The sequence below is a fragment of the Sus scrofa genome, chromosome 14 (genome assembly GCF_054392235.1).
Source record: "Sus scrofa isolate SSC_HxYL_T2T_F1_AM1 chromosome 14, Sscrofa_HxYL_maternal_Yorkshire_Landrace_v2.0, whole genome shotgun sequence".
In the NCBI taxonomy this organism is placed as follows: Eukaryota; Metazoa; Chordata; class Mammalia; order Artiodactyla; family Suidae; genus Sus; species Sus scrofa.
This window is the reverse complement of record NC_139396.1, coordinates 111,441,295-111,459,135: the sequence shown is the minus strand read 5'-3', so window position 1 is coordinate 111,459,135 and position 17,841 is coordinate 111,441,295. Positions and strand designations below refer to the sequence as shown.

The following is a 17,841-nucleotide window of genomic DNA, read 5'->3' as shown; positions in this document are numbered from 1 at the left end:
CAAAGATATTCCACCTGATTAGGAATCCAAAGACAGGGTAAGCTAAGACAATACCTGTGTCATTCATATGTAACAAGTTATGGAGTAGGAATATTCAGATTATGATATTTCATGTCGAGGGCTATGGACAAAGTGGCACACTATTGTCATTGTGTGGTGGAATGTACCCACACACCATTTCTAGAAGAAAGTGTATAATGGCACCTAAAGAGCTGAAAGCCATTCAGAGCTTGGTGCCTTCTGTTCCCTGAGCTCACCCTGGGAACCCACGTTTAGAACAGTTCTGCATGGAGACAGCCACTGCACCATTTCCATGATCATAGTCACCACTTCCGTGCTAACGAGCTACTGGGCACCTCGTACATGCCAAGCACTGTGCTAGCCTGGCCGTCTCTCCCCTCCAACTCACCCTGCAGTGGCAGGAATTGTCACCCCACCTGGACCCAGTTGCTGAGGGCCATACTGAGGCACAGAGAGTTCGCGGAGTTGGCAGTGATCCCAACCCAAGCTTGTAGTTCTTCAGCTGGTCCTATTGTCTCTTTAAATGATTAACATTGGAGAGAATCCAAGAGTCCAGCCGTGAGGGAGTCTTAAGGTAATTCACAGGGATAGTAAATAGTAAACATCCATAGAAATAAAGGCTGGAAGTACACTTTCTTCTGGTTCACATCCACATGCAGGAGACCAGGACCCACATAAATGTTGGTAAATATTAAGAACAGGTGAAGCCTAACCTTAGGTGCAGGGCCCTGGGAGCTTCAGAGGAGGGTGCTTTCTTGGAAGGAGAGCTGGGCCATGCTACCCAGACTTGACCCCTCTGCTTTGCCTTCCCTATGGTCTTTGGGAAAAGCCCACTGCCCTTAGAGATCTCCACCCCCCTTCAGTGCACTGAGTGGAGCCTGGAAACAGCCCACTTCCTCTCTGGACAAAAGCACAGCTGAAGCAAGGCTGGAACATTCAACACCAGTCACACCATAGTCAAGGGAGGGCATCAGGTGGGGCTGACAAGGATCTGCATGGTCTGACTCACATGGCTGGTGTTGACCACTGAGCCACCTCAGCTGCTCAGAGTGCCAGAGAGGAGATTATGCCACCTCTTAATCCCCCTGCCGCCATGATCTGCCCCTTCTAGCAGGGCCCATGAATGGGCTCATTTTTGCTCAGGTAACGGTGATAGATTCAGAATTCTATCCTAGGCTGTGTGAGCCTCAGGCAAAGCTGGAAACCACCAGGCTACATATAGTTGCCTGGGATACCAGATGAGTGTCATGCTACATTCAATGTCAAGATAAGATACAAATGTACCTAACCTAAGATTAAGAAACAAGCGGCTATGTATAACATAAATAAGCAACAAGAATATATTCTATTAGCACAGGAAAATATAGTCATTATTTTGTAATAACTTTAAATGCAATATATAGTCATTATTTTGTAATAACATTAAATGGAGTATAATCTATAAAAATAGTGAACCACTATGTTGTACACCTAACACTAATATATTATAAATCAGCTGTACTTCAGTTTTTAAAAAAAGAGTAAGTCTAAGTAGCCCATATTGTTTGACAACCATGTCTTACATCCTTACCTGCCTGGCACAGTGATGAGAGCTGCACATGTAGAACTAGATAAGACATCATGCCCTCCCATCTCCGCCCCTCAATCAGGAGGGACAAAAAGGCAGCCACACAGATAATTACCAGCCATGGACCACATGTCCTGGTAGGAGAAGGAGTGACTTGCTGTCTGGAAGAGGTCAGAAAGAAGCTTCTGTAGAGATGAATCTTGAAGGATGAATAGGAGCTCACCATGTAGCCAAAGCCAGGGGTTGAGTAGGAAAAGGATGGAAGAAAGGTCCAGGTTGGTAGGACAGCATGGACAGAGGATGGAAGAAAGGCCAGGCTTAAGGAAGTGCAGTGTAACGAGTTTAACAAGAGGAGCTTAGACAGATACGTGCACACATATACACACACATACATCACACACAGGCATGAACACACAGAATCACATGTACAGTGCAACAACCGTGGGTTTCAGGGACCCTGCATTCCAATCAGAAGTTAGGATCCGTGGTCTAAGAATTACAGGTGTGATTACATTTGGACTCAGAGTTATCCATCCAAAGTCAAGAATGGCCCCTCCTAGTGACCACTGAGCAATATCCTTGATACTGGCTAGAGAGAGAAGAGGAGCTTTCCCCAGGGAGGAGGGAGGCGAGGGAGCAAGGGGAAGGGATAAGAGGGATGGTCAGTGGTGTCTGCTGGGCAGAAGTGCTCACAGGCACTCAGAGGCTCTGAGGTGGGGGAGACAGACCCTTGGCCCTGCCAGGGAGCCGTCAACTGGTCACAGTGAGCAACTGCATCGGAGGCCCTGCCATCCAGGCCTAGCTGCCAGGATGATCCCAGGGAAGCATGGAGGTGGTGTGTGTGTGTGTGGGGGGGTGTTCAGGGCAGTGGTGCTCAGATCTGATTCCTCCAGTGGAGGAGGGCCATGCGGAAACCAGGGAGGGGATCTGATGGGACCAGCTCCCTTGGGGCCTGAGTAACAGCAACCTACAAGAATGAGAGCTCCAGCAGGACCCATATTTTTATGTTTCTTATTTCACTGCTTATCCCCAGCACCTATAACAGTGATTGGCACATAGTAGGTACTTAATAAATACTTACTGAATGAGTCATTGAACAAACTGAAAGATGTCTGGATGGAGAAGATGCGTGGATGCATGGATGGATGAACAAACCTGACGAAAGGGAAAGTCTTGGATCCCAGCGACAAAGCAGAAACTAACCCAGGCAGGCAGGCTGGGCACTGCCCCAGGTGGATGACCTTGGGCTGCCATGGCGAGGGGCTCCAGTGTATGACCCTTCGAACCTGAGGGGGAAGTAGGCAAGCATGATCGTGCCACACTGGCTGAGTCTCCCATGCACTGGTCACAGGGCAGCTAGAAGGCCAAGGTGGGGCAAGGACTGACTACAAGCCTGCATCCTTTGCACTCATTGTGCATGTGCTTGGTTTCCAGCTCGCTCCAAAAGCCTGGTGATGGGGGAGCAGAGTCGGAGCCCTGGGCGGCCGCCCTGCCCCCGCAGGCTGGGCCCCGTGCTGAAGGCGGGCTGGCTGAAGAAGCAGAGGAGCATCATGAAGAACTGGCAGCAGCGCTGGTTCGTGCTGCGTGGGGATCAGCTTTTCTACTACAAGGACAAAGACGAGACCAAGCCTCAGGTGAGAAGCATGTCCTACGTCCAGTGGGCATCAGGGCGGGGCTCCAAGGTGCAGTATTTAAGTACATCTGGGAGAGGGAGAGGCAGAGACCCTCCCATCAGTCCCTCCACACCTCAGGCACCCAAGCCCCTGACTCCACTCAGCATGACATTTCACTGGGATTTCTAAAGTGATCTCTCTGCTCAGCCTCCATGTTCCTGCTGTTTTACTGAAACACACCCACAGCTTCAATAATGGAACTCTTTCCTTATAACTTTAATAGAGACCATCTCTGGCAGCTTAAAAAACAACTCTTCCCCCATGTCCTTTTCAGCTTCTCATGCTTCCAGGGAGGACACAGGTACACACGTTCTGCTCCACCCATTGTCCAGGGCACCCAGCCACATCCAACCTCATCCTGACATCTGGAACCCTTGTGTCAGAGGCTTCTGCCTCTCAGGGGCTGCTTCTGTTTTCCACCAGCATCGTCAGCTCCACCTTTTCACCCAGATTGCACTAAAAATTCACTTAGAGCAATTGGTGGACTCATCCGCCAGGGTGTGGCCCAGTCCCAGTTGCCCCTGTGCAGATGTCATAACAAAGTGCCCTGCATGCTGCCATCCAAGGCAGCGGGGCTTGCAGAGCCTGAGCAATCTAATCCTTGTTATGACATCTGGGAGCCACCCTCATTTCTCTTGGGAAAAATGCGGAAGGAAAGTTGAAGGACTTGTCTCGAAGGATGTTCCTGGTCCTTGATCCAAGTTGGAAGGAAAAGAGAAATCCACTTGTTTGGGGTCACTGAGCTTTGGTGGCAGGAGCCTGTGCACCTGCAGCAGTGCTTCCCAGTGTGCTCAGGGGCCTAGGGGCAGGGACGGGGCTCAGAGATGAGCAAGGTGGAAGGAGGTACCTGGGTACAGCGTGGGGTCACGTCAACATCACGGCGAGAAAATGACTCTTTCACTCTTCCACATCTGAGTATGAAGAAGGAGCTATCACATCTTTAATATGTCTCAATACTTGGGATCCTCCCTTAAAAACATGGGGCTTTGGGCCTGGGGAGGAGCAGGCCTCAACTCAGAGACCTCAGTGGCAACAGTAACCAGCTGCAAGTTAATAACTTTCTGTCTTCACTGTATTTATTCTAGTGGTTAACTTCTGTTTATGGAAAGTCCTTCTGGTTTCTGTTCATGATAGTCATAGCATGTTTTCCTTTCTAGAATATACGTAAGTTAAAAACAGTAAGTGTTGCATGGCACTGTGAGTGTACCTAATGCGACTGAGCTACGCACGTAAAAAATAGTGAAAATGGGGAGTTCCCATCGTGACTCAGCAGAAATGAATCTGATTAGCATCCATGAGGACATAGGTTCGATCCCTGGCCTTGCTCAGTAGGTTAAGGATCTGGCTTTGCCAGGAGCTATGATGTAGGTCACAGATGTGGCGCAGGTCCTGCTTTGCTGTGGCTGTGGTGCAGAGTGGCAGCTACAGCTCCGAATTGACCTCTAGCCTGGGAACTTCCATGTGCTGCAGGTGCGGCCCTAAAAAGACCAAAAAAAAGAAAAAATAGTTAAAATGCTAAGTTGTATGTTATGTATATTTTAACACACACAAGTGAGACTGCTTTAGGAAAACTTCTACACTAATAATAGTAGAGATGAAAAGTGGGGGTGAGAAGAATTATTAAAGTGGATCTAAACTAAAGTTTAGGAAACTAATCTTGTTCCTCCTCTGTGGGCTTTATAAAGAAGGAAAACAACTCCCAGAGAGGTAGAGTAGGACAAATAGAAACTATGAATTTGATCTGAATCTGTGTAACTTGGAACAAATCACTTATTTTTTTTTTTAACTTTGCTAAAATGGTGGCATTATTACCTACCTCACAGAGATGCACTAAGGATTAGATTGTGGAACATACAACTAGCACAAATTTGCGCTAGCACCAATTCTAGCACATGGAATACCTAAGTCTGAGTGCCCTCTTGCTCCCTCAGCACTGCCTTTGCCTTGCTCCCTGGCTCTGAGCCTTCCCACATCAGGAACCACACCTCTGGCTTGCTCACTGCCATTTTCCTTCTGGCCCCTGCATTTCATATTGAAGACCAGCCTTCGCCCTTCAGTGGCATCTTGGCTTTCCTGGCTGTCCTGTTTGTGACATGTCACTCTGATGATGGTGACTAAAGTTGCCAGGGTCCCCAGCATCTTCAAGCTCTGCCTGTGGCACCTATTATCATTCCCTTCCTGGTCAAGCCCATAGCCCCATCTCCTGGGAGAAATGCATCGTGATGCTGGGTGAACCCAGTGGACTCAAATAACACACTGAGGCCCCCACAACTTACTCCCGTACAGGCTTCTGCACGTATTCCTCATGGGAGCCTAAAGTGGCTCTTGCAGCTGCGTAAGAAACCTCCATCCCCCAGATTTACCAAACTGGACATTCTCCCTCACCTGCCACCTTTCCCAGGCTTCAGTGGCTTCTGGTGGAAACTGCTAATAGAATGGAGGTATTGACATTCCCTCTCAGCAGCCTGGACACAAGAGGAGCCCTGGGCCACCCAAACTAAACGAGGGCATTCATCACCAGGGAGCCATAGGATCCCTGAAAGGAGCCAGCGTCTCCCAACAGATGCGGGTATCATGCCCAGGGCTCCTCTTTTGGCCTTCCCGGGCCTTACCAACCCTGCCAAATCCTCATGGAGGATATTTCTTTTCCATAAGTCCCCCTCCAGAACAAAGCCTGACTGCTCTGACAGCCCCGTTGCTTAGGTTCACAATCTTAAGGAGACAGTTGGTCAAATTTGACTCATTTAGCTTTACCGTATGATCTTAAACCTGCATGCCTTCTGGCAGAATAGCCCACAGATTTCCATTTAATTGCATGAACTATATGTAATGGGCTAATTCTCAATATCTGGTTCCTGGAAAAATGTGCCCTGTTCACTGTTTACAGTGACAGGAGTGCCCAGGCAGTGAGCTCCCTCCTAACAGATGGCCTGTCGTCTGTCTAGAAGATGTAATTGTCGAAAAGAGGGATGTCCAGCTACCCTTGATGCTGTCCAGAGCACATACACACGATAAGGATCACTCTCAGCCCACATTCTTATTCTCTCCAAAGCCCTGTCTCTTCCCCGCGCCCCTTCTCACTGGCAGGAGGGTTGGCAGAGGACAAGAGCATAGGGGTGGAATATTCAAGATGGCGGAAGAATTGGCTCAGAGGGAAACGCAGGTGGAAAGATGAGGCAAAGGTGCTTTAAAACAGAACCTGAAAGTGTGGCCCGACCCCTCCAGCCTTTCCTGGACATAAGCCCCTAATAGTTTCCAGCAAACTTATCCTACAGCTTTACTAACGGAAGATTCCAGGTTTCTGCCTCTTAGTGGTTTTAGCTTCCGCTTGACATGTTTCTTGAGCCATGAGAACTCCTGCCGCATTCTTTATTGATCCGCCCTGGTCCATTTTCACTCTTTGAGGATTCATTTTAAGTCGTGTTTTCCCAGTCCTTTATTTGTGGGTTTCTTGGATTTGAATAGGAAAGGAACAGAATAGAAATGGAAAGTATAACTTCCAAAACATAAGTCAGAAAAAATTAACAAATGTGATCAGTTTCACAAATGGGCAGAAAATGGAGGGAAGGGGAAAAAAAGGAAGAGAAAGGTAAATAGAAAACAAAAAAGTAAGTAAAGAAGATGGCAAGGAATAGGAACAGGCATTTCAGTTGTCGTAATACATGTAAGTAAGTTAGATTTGCCTAACTCTTAAAAAACAGAAAATGGAAGATTGGCTTCTAAAAACATAGACAGCAATAAACAAAACGGTTGAAAAACAAAACAACAGGGAAAAGGTAAGCCAGCAGATATGAGCAAAAAGAAAGCAGATTTAGGACCCCTCAAAATCAAATAAAATAGGAGTTCCTGGCATGGCGCAGTAGTTAACGAACCTGGCTATTATCCATGAGGATGCAGGCTCAGTCCCTGGCCTCACTCAGTGGGGTAAGGATCCAGTGTTGCTGTGAGCTGTGGTGTAGGTTGCAGACTCAGCTCAGATCCTGCGTTGCTGTGGCTATGGTGTAGGCCGGCAGCTACAGCTCCGATTCGACCCCTAGCCCGGGAACCTCCATATGCCATGGGTGCGGCCCTAAAAAGACCAAAATAAAATAAAATAGAGTCCAAGGTGATAAGAACAAAAGGGAACAAAGAGAAATATTTCATAATAATAACCTACTGAGAAAATAGAGCAGCTGTGAACTTTTATGCTGTTAATGACAGAGCCTTGAAGGATACATGAACTAAGAAAAAGAATTCTCATTGTTCACCATTTTAAAAAAATGAAATTATGGAGACACATTCACTAAAAAATAAAAATGAAAGAGAAAAAGACCTGGAAATTGAGAACCAAATAATAGTGACTGAAGGCATGTATGCAAGGAGAGAAATCTATACATGTAGAAATAATCTATACACAGACACACTTCATAACACCTCCTAAGTTAATACAATCAAGACTTAAATTTGAACATCTAGTCAAAGATGACAGATTTAAAAACCCCCAAACTCCAGTAAAGAGCTGTGATGGTGTGTTTTTGAAGGTGTGAACACACCTAGATGGAGAGGGCAGGAGGGAGCCAGCTGCAGGAGCATTCTGGATACTGGAAAGCAGATGGGCCAGAGGTGGCTGATTTAGCAGATTCGAGAGAGCTGAATGCCATGCCAGCAGCAGAGGGGACACAAAAATGCATCTGGTCTGCAAATCCCCTTCTCCCCCACCCCTGGCAAACACCTGGGCATTGGCAGGGCCAGTTATCTCTGGAAATGAGGGCAACAGAAAAGCTGAAGACAAGACTGATTGCAGGTCAACTTAAGAAGCTGTTAGGTCCCAGATTTCCCAAACCACCTGAGGCCAAGCAATGACCACCCTCCCTCACTGGGGCATAACACTGGGAAGGAGATGAGAGGGGCCCTTCGGTGTGAACACACAGGCCCTGCCCAGGACAGTTAGACAGAGGTGGACATGCAGATGCAGACCAGTTACTTAGCCCTCCCAGCCTTTATTCCACTCTTGGTACCCACACTCCAGCAGTCAGGAATAGCCCTCAAGAAGGAAATGAAGAAATTTCACTGGAGAATCTGATAGGCCAAGAAGAAAGACACAAAATGTATTTATAGCAAGGGTCCCCATGAAACAGGCCTGGCGGATCTCCCTCTCTGTCCGCTTGCTATGGAAACATTCCCCTATTCCCCCCCTCACACAACTTCTAGTCCGATGCTTGGAGAAGCATAACGAAGTAGGAGTAAAGAGCTTCGGGTCCCTAGACACATATGAAGGCCAGATACAAACACAAGAAAGGAAAAAAATGCAAATTGGCAGCAACGAAAAAATATGCAAGGGGGAGAAAACTTTTATGTAAAACTACCTTTAACATTCTCAGAGAAAGACTCCAAAAATCGACAGTCAGGAGTTCCCACTGCAGCTCAGTGGATTAAGGACCTGACATTGTCTCTGGGAGGATGCGAGTTCAATCCCCAGTCCGTCTCAGTAGGTTAAAGGCCCCTGTTGCCAAAAGCTGCGGCATAGGTTACAGATGTGGCTTGGATCCAGTGTTGCTGAAGCTGTGGCCTCAGCTGCAGCTCAGAATTGATCCCTGGCCTGGGAACTTCTGTATACTGTAGATGTGTATAATAAAATAAGTAAAATAGGAGTTCTTGTTGTGGTGCAGCAGAAACAAATCTGACTAGTAACCCTGAGGATGCAGGTTCGATCCCTGGCCTTGCTCAGTGGGTCAGGGATCTGGCGTTGCCATGAGCTGTGGTGTAGGTCGCAGCCACGGCTTGGATCCAGCCATGTCCACATTTGACCTGATTTGACCTCTAACCTGGGAACCTCCACATGCCTTGGGAGCAGCCCTAAAAAAGCAAAATAAATTAATAAATTAAGTAAAATAAAATAAAAATGGGCACGTGGAGCACAAACCAGCTCCCAGAATTCAGAAATAAGGTATCAGAAACAGAAACTCAAATGAAGGGTTAGATGTAAAACTTGATGCCATCTCTCAGAACAGCAGAGAGGAAAAGAAGAGAGACACCTCATCGTCTGAGAAGGAGCTCAAGAAAGAGAGAAGAAAGGACTCTGCAGGGAAAAAATTCAATTAGAGTAAATTTCCCAGAATGGGAGTATAAACAGTGAGTGCTGACTGGTATAACCAGAGTTACTGTGGAGGTTCAGGAAGTCACGTGGGAGTTGGGGTGGGAGAGTAAACAGAGCAAAATCTCAACCTTCTATGCCAGGAATTCCACAGATAATGCCTGATTTTAAATCAAGACATAGTAATATAAGCATATTATTTAGAAATAAACATAAGAAAGAAAAAAAATCTCATCCAAAAGGGCTGAAAGTGGTGTCTAAGATTCAAGCCATGGTAAAAGAGGAAAAAATTGCTGCCTTATAACAAGCCTTGGAAAATTATTTGATTCTCAAAACTATATGTAGCTATAACTTTAAGAAAAAAGCGAAATAAAACTGAAATAATTATCTTAGGAATTTTCAGAATACGGCTATTACAGAGAAAATCTGGGAGTTCCCGTCTTGGCGCAATGGAAATGAATCTGACTAGGAACCTAGGAACCGTGAGGTTGCAGGTTCAACCCCTGGCCTTGCTCAGGGGGTGAAGGATCTGGCATTGCCATGAGCTGTGGTGTAGGTCGCAGATGTGGCTCGGATCTGGTGTGGCTGTGGCTGTGGTGTAGGTCGGTGGCTACAGCTCCGATTAGACCCCCTAGCCTGGGAACCTCCATATGCCCCAGGTGCGGCCCTTAAAAAAAAAAAAAAAGAAAGAAAGAAACGAAAATCTGGACTGTAGGTTCTGCATCCATGAATTCAACCAACCAGGATTGAAAATGCTCAGGAAAAAAAAAAAAAAAAATCCAAAAATCAAAATTTGAATTTGCTCTTTACATAGCATTTACATTACATTTGCAACTATTTACATATCATTCCTGTTGTGTTTAGAACTCTTTACATATCATTGACACTATGTATTAGGTATTATTAGTAATTTAAGGGTAATTTTAAGTATAAAGGAGGATGTGCATAAGTTCTATGCAAATACTGTGCCACTTTACATAAAGGACTTGAGCATCCATGGATTTTGGTGGTGGGGGCAGATCAGGTCCTGGAACCATTCCCTGATGGGTACCAAGGGGTGACCTTGTTTTAATTTCTCACAGTGAAACTATATTTGTTTAAGTCCATACTTATAACTATTTTTAATTTAAACGAGACACAAAAAACTAAAACCAGAAAAGGAATGCAGCAGGGACATAGCCCTAGAGAGTTCTCTTCGGGTAACTAGAAAGGGGGTCAGACGAGAGGTCAGAGGACTCCATCTTCCAGTCAGTGCCACGGAGCCCAGCAGCCTCTGCAGAGCTGGTCCTGGCACATTGGAGGTGGTCAGAAAATGTGTTTAAAATGACCTTTATGAGGCTTTGTGTGTGTGGCAGCTCATGCCAGAGGAGGAGCCCAAACTGTAAGCATGAGGCTTATCATATCAGCAGGAGTATGCCAACATGGTGTCATCCAGAAGTTGGACGTTGAGGGCTGGGGTGCCACAGCCAGAAGCTGGGTCCTTATTCTGTTGGCCATGTTGGGGGGCTGTGAGGTTTGGCCCTCAGAGTCCCGAGAAGGAGGTCCTTCACAACAGCATGGGCAGAGGTTGGGAGGGGGCCAGGCTGGAGGCAGAAAGGCCATCCAGCTGGGGCTGTGCTCCTAATATCCCGTGTGGCCTAGAAAACCTCCACGTGCTAGAACCAGGGGCTGGGGAGCCTTGGAAGCAACAGGGAGAAAGCGTGGGTGGTGATGCCTACATGCTCATCCTTGGGAGGCAGAGGCTCAAATCTACGCCTGCGTGGCTGATGCAGCTGTAGGTTCTAACAGATGCGGTTTCAAAATCACTTCCCAAGCAGGCTGGGCCTTGTTTTGTTTTGTTTTCCAGGAGCATAAGTAACAGGAAGCTTGGCAGTGGGAGAGAAGATTGATTTAAGGTTTGATTTCATTTAGAGTAAAAGCTTGGAATTGGGAGGAGGAGAGACGAGATGGATGGGAAAGCAGATGCACTTCTAGGAGTGAGCATTAATATTGGGCAATCAGAAAGCAGCAGTCTTTAAGAAGGAGAAAACCTCAGGGGAAGAAAGAGAGGCCATCTGACCCCAGAGCTTGAAGGTCACAGGGAATGTTCCAGTATGCAGCCAATCACCTCCTTCCTCCAGCCTTTGTTTACCAAACTTGCATGTCAGAGGCAAACAGTGCTGCCCTTTTTTTTCTTTAATTTTTTTTTTGGGGGGGGTCTTTTTAGGGCCCCACCCATAGCATATGGAGGTTCCCAGGCTAGGCATCAAATTGGAGCTGTAGCTGCCAGCCTACACCGCAGCCAAAGCAATGCTGGATCCAAGCTGTGTCTGTGACCTATACCACAGCTCATGGCAACGCCGGGTCCTTAACGCACTGAGCAAGGCCCTGGATCAAATCTGAGTCCTCATGGCTACTAGTTGAGGTCATTAACCACTGAGCCATTACCGGAACTCCCAAAACGGTGCTATCTTGAACTGGCTCCCTGGGTCCTTGCCCCTGAGGAAAGTGTCTGGGTTGTCTCCATTTTCTGGATGAGGGAATTGGGGGGCAGGGGGCAGCAAGAGGGTGGATGTGCTGGCTGGAAACCCCTGTGTCAAAGGCCCTTTCACATCTGGATCTTGTGAATTTGACTCAGCTGGAGTTGATTCAGCAACCACTGAGCCACCTTCATCAGCTGTAAACGATTACTCAGACCAGCCTGGAGGTCAGGATTATTGTTAAGGCTGTGGACATTGCTGCTGTTGTAACACTTCCTTAGTTTCATGTCGTCTCCATTCTAGTCCGTAAATTTCATTCAGGTGGGGCCTCTGTCTATCTTATCACTTAATCTTTCCAACCACCCAGCACAGTTCCTGGTGCAGAATTGATGCTTAGACTATTTGATGCTTACATGAATAATTAAATGAATGAATGAGTGAATGAATGAAGAAATAAACTGAATGAGCGAACACTCTCACCCAGCCTTTTGTTAGATCCTTGGTGGGAAAGTATTTCATTGTTCTTGTAAAGTACTTGGTGGTTGGCAAGGAGCTTATTGGCCTGTCTTCCCCTATAGAATGTAAGCTCATCAAGGTCAGGATATGGTTAGTTTTGTTTACTCCTGTTTCCTCAGTGTCCAGACCCATGCCAGACACCTAGTAGAAGCTCAGCAAATACTTGTTAAATAAACATTCACAATTTCCTTTGAGCCTCGCTGCAACCTTACAAGGGCAGATAGAATTCATTTCCATTGCACAGATGGAGAAAGTGATGCTCAGAAGGGTGGAATGGTAGCTTTAAACCTATTAGGGAAGGAAAATAATATTTGGACTCAGAAGACCTGGGTTCAAATCCCATTTGCACCACCTATGAGCTGTAGATCAGGGCAGATTGTTGAAGCCACGCCTGTGGCCCCTTAGTGTGTGATGTTCTGAAGATGCACTAAGGGTTGGACAGATGGAAGCTGACGTGGGGGGCATTCAGTGCTGCCTAAACACGCAGAAACAAGATTCCTATAATCCTTAGAATGGGATCTAAGATAGAAGTCCTCCAAGAAGGCTTTGAAAGCAGGTGAAAAGCAGGTGACAGATCCCAGAAATGGGGATCACCTGAACCTATGAGGCTCCCTGAGAGCAACCTTGTATTGGTCTGTATTGCCTTTTCCAATCAGAGTCCAGGCCAGTGGGTGCTGGGACCGCCATAGACACCTGGTGTCTGGAACTCAGCAAGTCGTTTTACAGAATCCCGCATGACAGAGAATGACAGATTTCTGGGTTTGGGCTTCATTGCTCACTAGCTGGTAGCCAGAGAAGGTACTTCCCTCTCTGAGCCTCTGTTTCCTCTTTGTGAGATGGGACTAACCACAGCTACCACATAGATAGTGTAAGATAAACATAAAGGAAATACCCTAGAGGTGGCCTCTCCCGTGGGTGGATCTGTACCCAGTGAAGGTTTGGCAATCATCCAGCCCAGTCAAGCAAGAGAGGTCCAGCGGCATGTAGCATGGCCCTACTCTTGGCTCTGCCTTACCTCATGGGTTTGTCTAAATAAAAGCTAACACTTATATACATGTGAGCCAGGCATGATTTTAAGGGCTTGGCACGTATTCACTTGATTTAATTCTCATAGCAACCTACAAGGCACATGGTAGATAGTCTCCTGGAATAGCTGCCCTCATACCCCTACCTGCCCCTGCCACGCCCCCTCCTCTCAACAGGAAGTGGAGTCTCCTCCCCCTCATCAGCCCCTGAACTGCTGTCATGACTATTTGACCATAGAATGAGACAGAAGTGAGGCCATGCAAGTTCTAGGTTTGGTCCTTGAGACACCAAGCAGTGTCTGCTTTTGCTCTAGGAAGCCCCTGCCATGCTGTAAGGATGCCTGAGTGGACCACGGAGTCATGAGGAGACTGACCACATGGGCCAGACAGACAAGTAAGGCATCCTTGACCTTGAAATCCACTCCACCCACCAGCTGAATGAAGTCAAGTGAGTGACTCTGGCCCAGGCCAGGTGGAGCAAAAGAGCTGCCAGCTGAGCCCTACCTGAATCCCTGAGCCACAGAATCAATAGAAACAATGGAAAAATCACTATTTTTTAGGCTACTAAGTTTTAGGGTAATATGCCATGGAGCAATAGATGACTAGAATGGTTTAGGAAGGATTATTTTTCCCACTTGCCAGATAAGGAAACTCAGGTACAGAGAAGTGAAGTGATTTGCTTGTAAGCTAGTCAGTGCCAGGGCCAAGATCCAAAACTAAACAATCTGACTCCAGAATCCCCTCTTACTCATTATGCTACTGTGTGTTTTTTTTTTTTTAATGACATTTAAAACACACTCACACACACTTAGTGAATTTATAGATCTAGGAAGGACAGCAAAGATAGAAAACAGCACTGAGATTCAAAATCACCTTGAGAGTCTGCTTTCATGGGAAATCATTAAGATAAAATATAAAGCTCTCCCTTCGGTTCTGTGATGTCACAGAATGGAGAGACCAGGGTTTAAGAATAGGTTGAAGAAGGCAGAGTTAAGAGTTTGAACTAGTTGAAAGCTCAATATTACTAACAGTGAGAAGAGGGTGCAAGAAAAGCTACTGAGGCTGATGGGTTTGTTGAGATGCACAGGAATTAGAAGCATGGAAGGAAGCTCCGCTGAGCTCTGCTGCATCAGACCAGCTCACAACTGGAGAATGATAGTCCCCTTAAGGCACCCCATTTTCAGTGCTGCAGAACCAGGACAGCCAGGATGGTGAGGGGTCTGAACCCTGCCCATCTGAGGGACAAACTAAATAAGTCATCTGGAAAAGAAAAATCTTGGGAAGGGCTCTAGATCAGGCACTGCATCCTTACATGAAGACTGTATTTGTTCTGTGAACCTCCAAAAGCTATAGCCAGGACACAATTGCACGGAGCCCACTGTGCCCCGTACATATAAAAAACACTATTTCAGGGGAATGATCTGCTAGGCAAGGTGAGCTTCAGTCCCTGGTGCTGGACAAGCTGAGGACAGACCATCACTTGACTAAGCGGCTTGGAGGAGAGTCTGTCGTGGGGGCAGGAAGCTGGCCCAGTTGATCTCTGAATGACCTTTCAACTCTCAAAGCCAAGAGGTCAGTGGAGACCTTATAAGGCAAGGAGGAATGGAGGAACAATAAGGAGAGTCGGCTAAACCATAGAGGTTTTCACACGTTACATCCTGGATAGGTACGAAGGGAACCTGGAGAAGCAGGTGAGCTCTGGGGGTCTGGCTAGAGCAGGGAAATTTCCCAGACTTCCTGCTGTTGGTGCCATTCCTGGTGGTTGGCGACCATGTAGCGAGTGGTACAGCTCTCAACTGCAGCTGCTCGTAAAGGACTTTGCACAGACACGGTTGGCAGCAAGAGAGCTAGTGGGTACAGACCTGTGCAGCTGGTGTCTCCACCAGTCCCATTTGGCCTCACGAACTTGCCCCCAGCTCCCTGAGAAGTCCAGACGTGTGATTTCACTTCCTCCTTCCTACTTTCCACCTGCGCATCTCTGGCCACAGAGGAACAAGTGCTTCATCACCTTCCTAGCTGCCCCCAGAGACTTGGCACAGCAATTCCAGTCGATCTAGCTGCGCTCAGAAGGAGCATGTGTGAGTGTGAGGGGAAAATGCTGAAGCATCACGCAGCCCTGCTGGCCGCCTTAGGATAGCTCAGTAGCTGTTGAGCACGTGTCCTCCCAGAGCTAATTAGGAACTGATATTAATGTTGCCATTAGTGCTGCGAAAGAAAAATTAAACAATAAATGTTTTCTTGTATTAAATGTCCTTGGGGAGAATTTCAAATGCTGCTTTTGTGAAGAATTACTCACTGGAGTCTTATTTTTTTTTTTAAAGAGTCATCATTTATTTAGGTTCCAATATCAGAATGCATGGCTTTTTAAAGGGATGCTTTAGATTTTCGCAGCTATTTGAGAAGTCCCCGCTACTCACAGATCCAAATGAAAATGCTCATCAAATAGTTATCTAAAATCAAACGCATGTTTTTATTAGTAAATTCAAAACTGGTGACAGCAGCCAACTTGTTTATAAACAATTTTTGAACTATTTAGGTAAAGCAGTTTTTTTTCTGCATCTGATGTGTCAAGGCAAAACATAAGATGGAAGTAACCATCCAAAAATATATGTGTTTTCAAGCTTAGCTTGCGCCACATAGCAGCTGTTCTGAAAGCGACCCCCGGAATAGCATAACAACACAGGTACCTATGACTCATTGTAGGGAAAGAAAACCCAGTTACTAAGAAGTCCGGTGACAGACTGCAGTGACACGTGTCTTGGTTGCCCCTGAAGTATTTGGCCCTCAGGGTGTCACTGCCTACAGAATGGGTCTTCACCTTATAAAAATGACTTCTGTGTTTGCTTCAGGGTGGCTGCCCATTCTTGTAAATGTAATAAACTTCTCTCAGGATCTGCTAATTTAAGTCAAGATGGATATTAGCCTACAGTACTTAAATGTCTTCCACTTAAAATAGATCAGTCCTTTGGTTTTCAGTTGAACCCCGTTTAATTTACAGTAATAGCTAGAAGATTGATTGGTAAATTACCTGTTTTGTCAATTACTAGGCCAAAAAAAAAAAATGAATAGAATGACACCGAGGCAGCATGAGAAACATAATCTTATTCATTGTTTAGATGAACATAACTTACTTTAATTATATTTGGGACATTCTAGCTCCTTTGTACATTAGTGGAAGATTGAGTTACAGTTTATCAGCAAAATGGAGGTGATTTGAGGGGGCTGCTGTGAGATTGCTGCCCTGCCTGGTCTGCTGAGGATGATGGGTTGGTTTCCTGCGGCCTTTGCAGAGGCTCGGGATGGGGCATGCCTCCCTTGGTGGAAAGCAGCATGTGCCCCTTGGCGGCAGTAGCTCAGCAGGGTCAGCTTGGCACGGATCAATGCAAAAGAATCTATACCATGTTTCTCAGACTAACTGGCCCTCAACTAAACAGCACAGTGGCCTCTCTCCCAGATCAGTGTATACCCCAGAGCATAGCACTAGTTGCAGAGCCTTAAGACCAATAAGACAGAACCAAACTGCTTCCAGTCAGAGAGGGCCCCTCCCATCCCAGGCAAGCCCCTGGACCAGGCATCAGTATTTCTCAAAAGTGTGGATTCTGAGCAGAAACAAACTTCTGAGGGAATGTGCTCCAAGCCCCGGGCCAGTGTGAGTGGCAGGGTCAGCATCTACAACAGCCTTTTCATGGTGGGGGGAGAAGCTGGAAGCTGTGCAGCCCCAGAACCATGGCAGGGTCAGCCACATGGCAGAGCAGCCCTGTGGTTCAATGCCATGTCCCCCTGGGTTCCTCACAGTGTGGGGTGGGCATCAGGCAGTGCTGCCTACCAAGCACTCCCAGTTCTGAAGCAGAAGCTCTTCCAAATCTGCCACATGGGCTCAGAAGAACCAAGGGCAGAGTCAGCACCTAGATGGGACAGAAATTGACACCAACATCTGCCTGAGTCTTGGGTCAGAGAACGTGCTGGGAGGAAGTGGCTGGCCAGTAAAGACCCACACCCCACTTGGAAGCTCAGAGCCTGAGCCCTCTGATGGCTGCTTCCCTTCTGATTGTACCAACCCTCAACTGCAGTGACTGATAAGCCACCAATTGGACCCCAGAGGGACTAGGCTTATCAGTTTCTCCCCTTTACTCTTCCACCTGGAACAATAGGTATTTTAAGGAGGCAAAGAGACCTATCGTTTGGTCCATTAGAACCAGGGAGGAAAGGAGGCATTTCATACTCCCAGGACCTCCCACAGCCCAGCAGAGATCCTTTATAGGCTGGCCATTCGGTGTGGGAGCCATGACCCCTCTCAGACAGTGACCTGCATCCTTCCTGGGTTTCTTCTCATGCTCTAGTCCAAAGGGTCAGGCAGGAAGGGGCCATCACAGTGGAGGCCAGAACCTGGACCTTCTGCCATGCCCTGCTCAGCACTTTGACCGTGAGGGCTAGGCAGATCCCACTGGCCCGTGCACCCTGCCCTAAGGCTGTATCACAAGGAGATGGACCTGTCCTTTCATTGCTT

At 47.0% G+C, this 17,841-nt stretch overlaps 1 protein-coding gene across 11 annotated transcripts in view; it reads left to right on the top strand.

Moving 5' to 3' along the window:
- The window catches only part of ARHGAP22 (Rho GTPase activating protein 22), a 218,412-nt gene that overhangs the window by 72,025 nt on the left and 128,546 nt on the right, over nt 1–17,841 (top strand). For all 11 annotated transcript variants that reach the window (XM_084996516.1, XM_021073078.2, XM_021073079.2 and 8 more), the window contains one exon: nt 3,023–3,222. In XM_084996516.1, coding sequence (XP_084852642.1) covers nt 3,043–3,222 — 180 coding nt within the window. In that variant the 5' untranslated portion in view covers nt 3,023–3,042. The remainder of the gene's footprint in view (nt 1–3,022; nt 3,223–17,841) is intronic.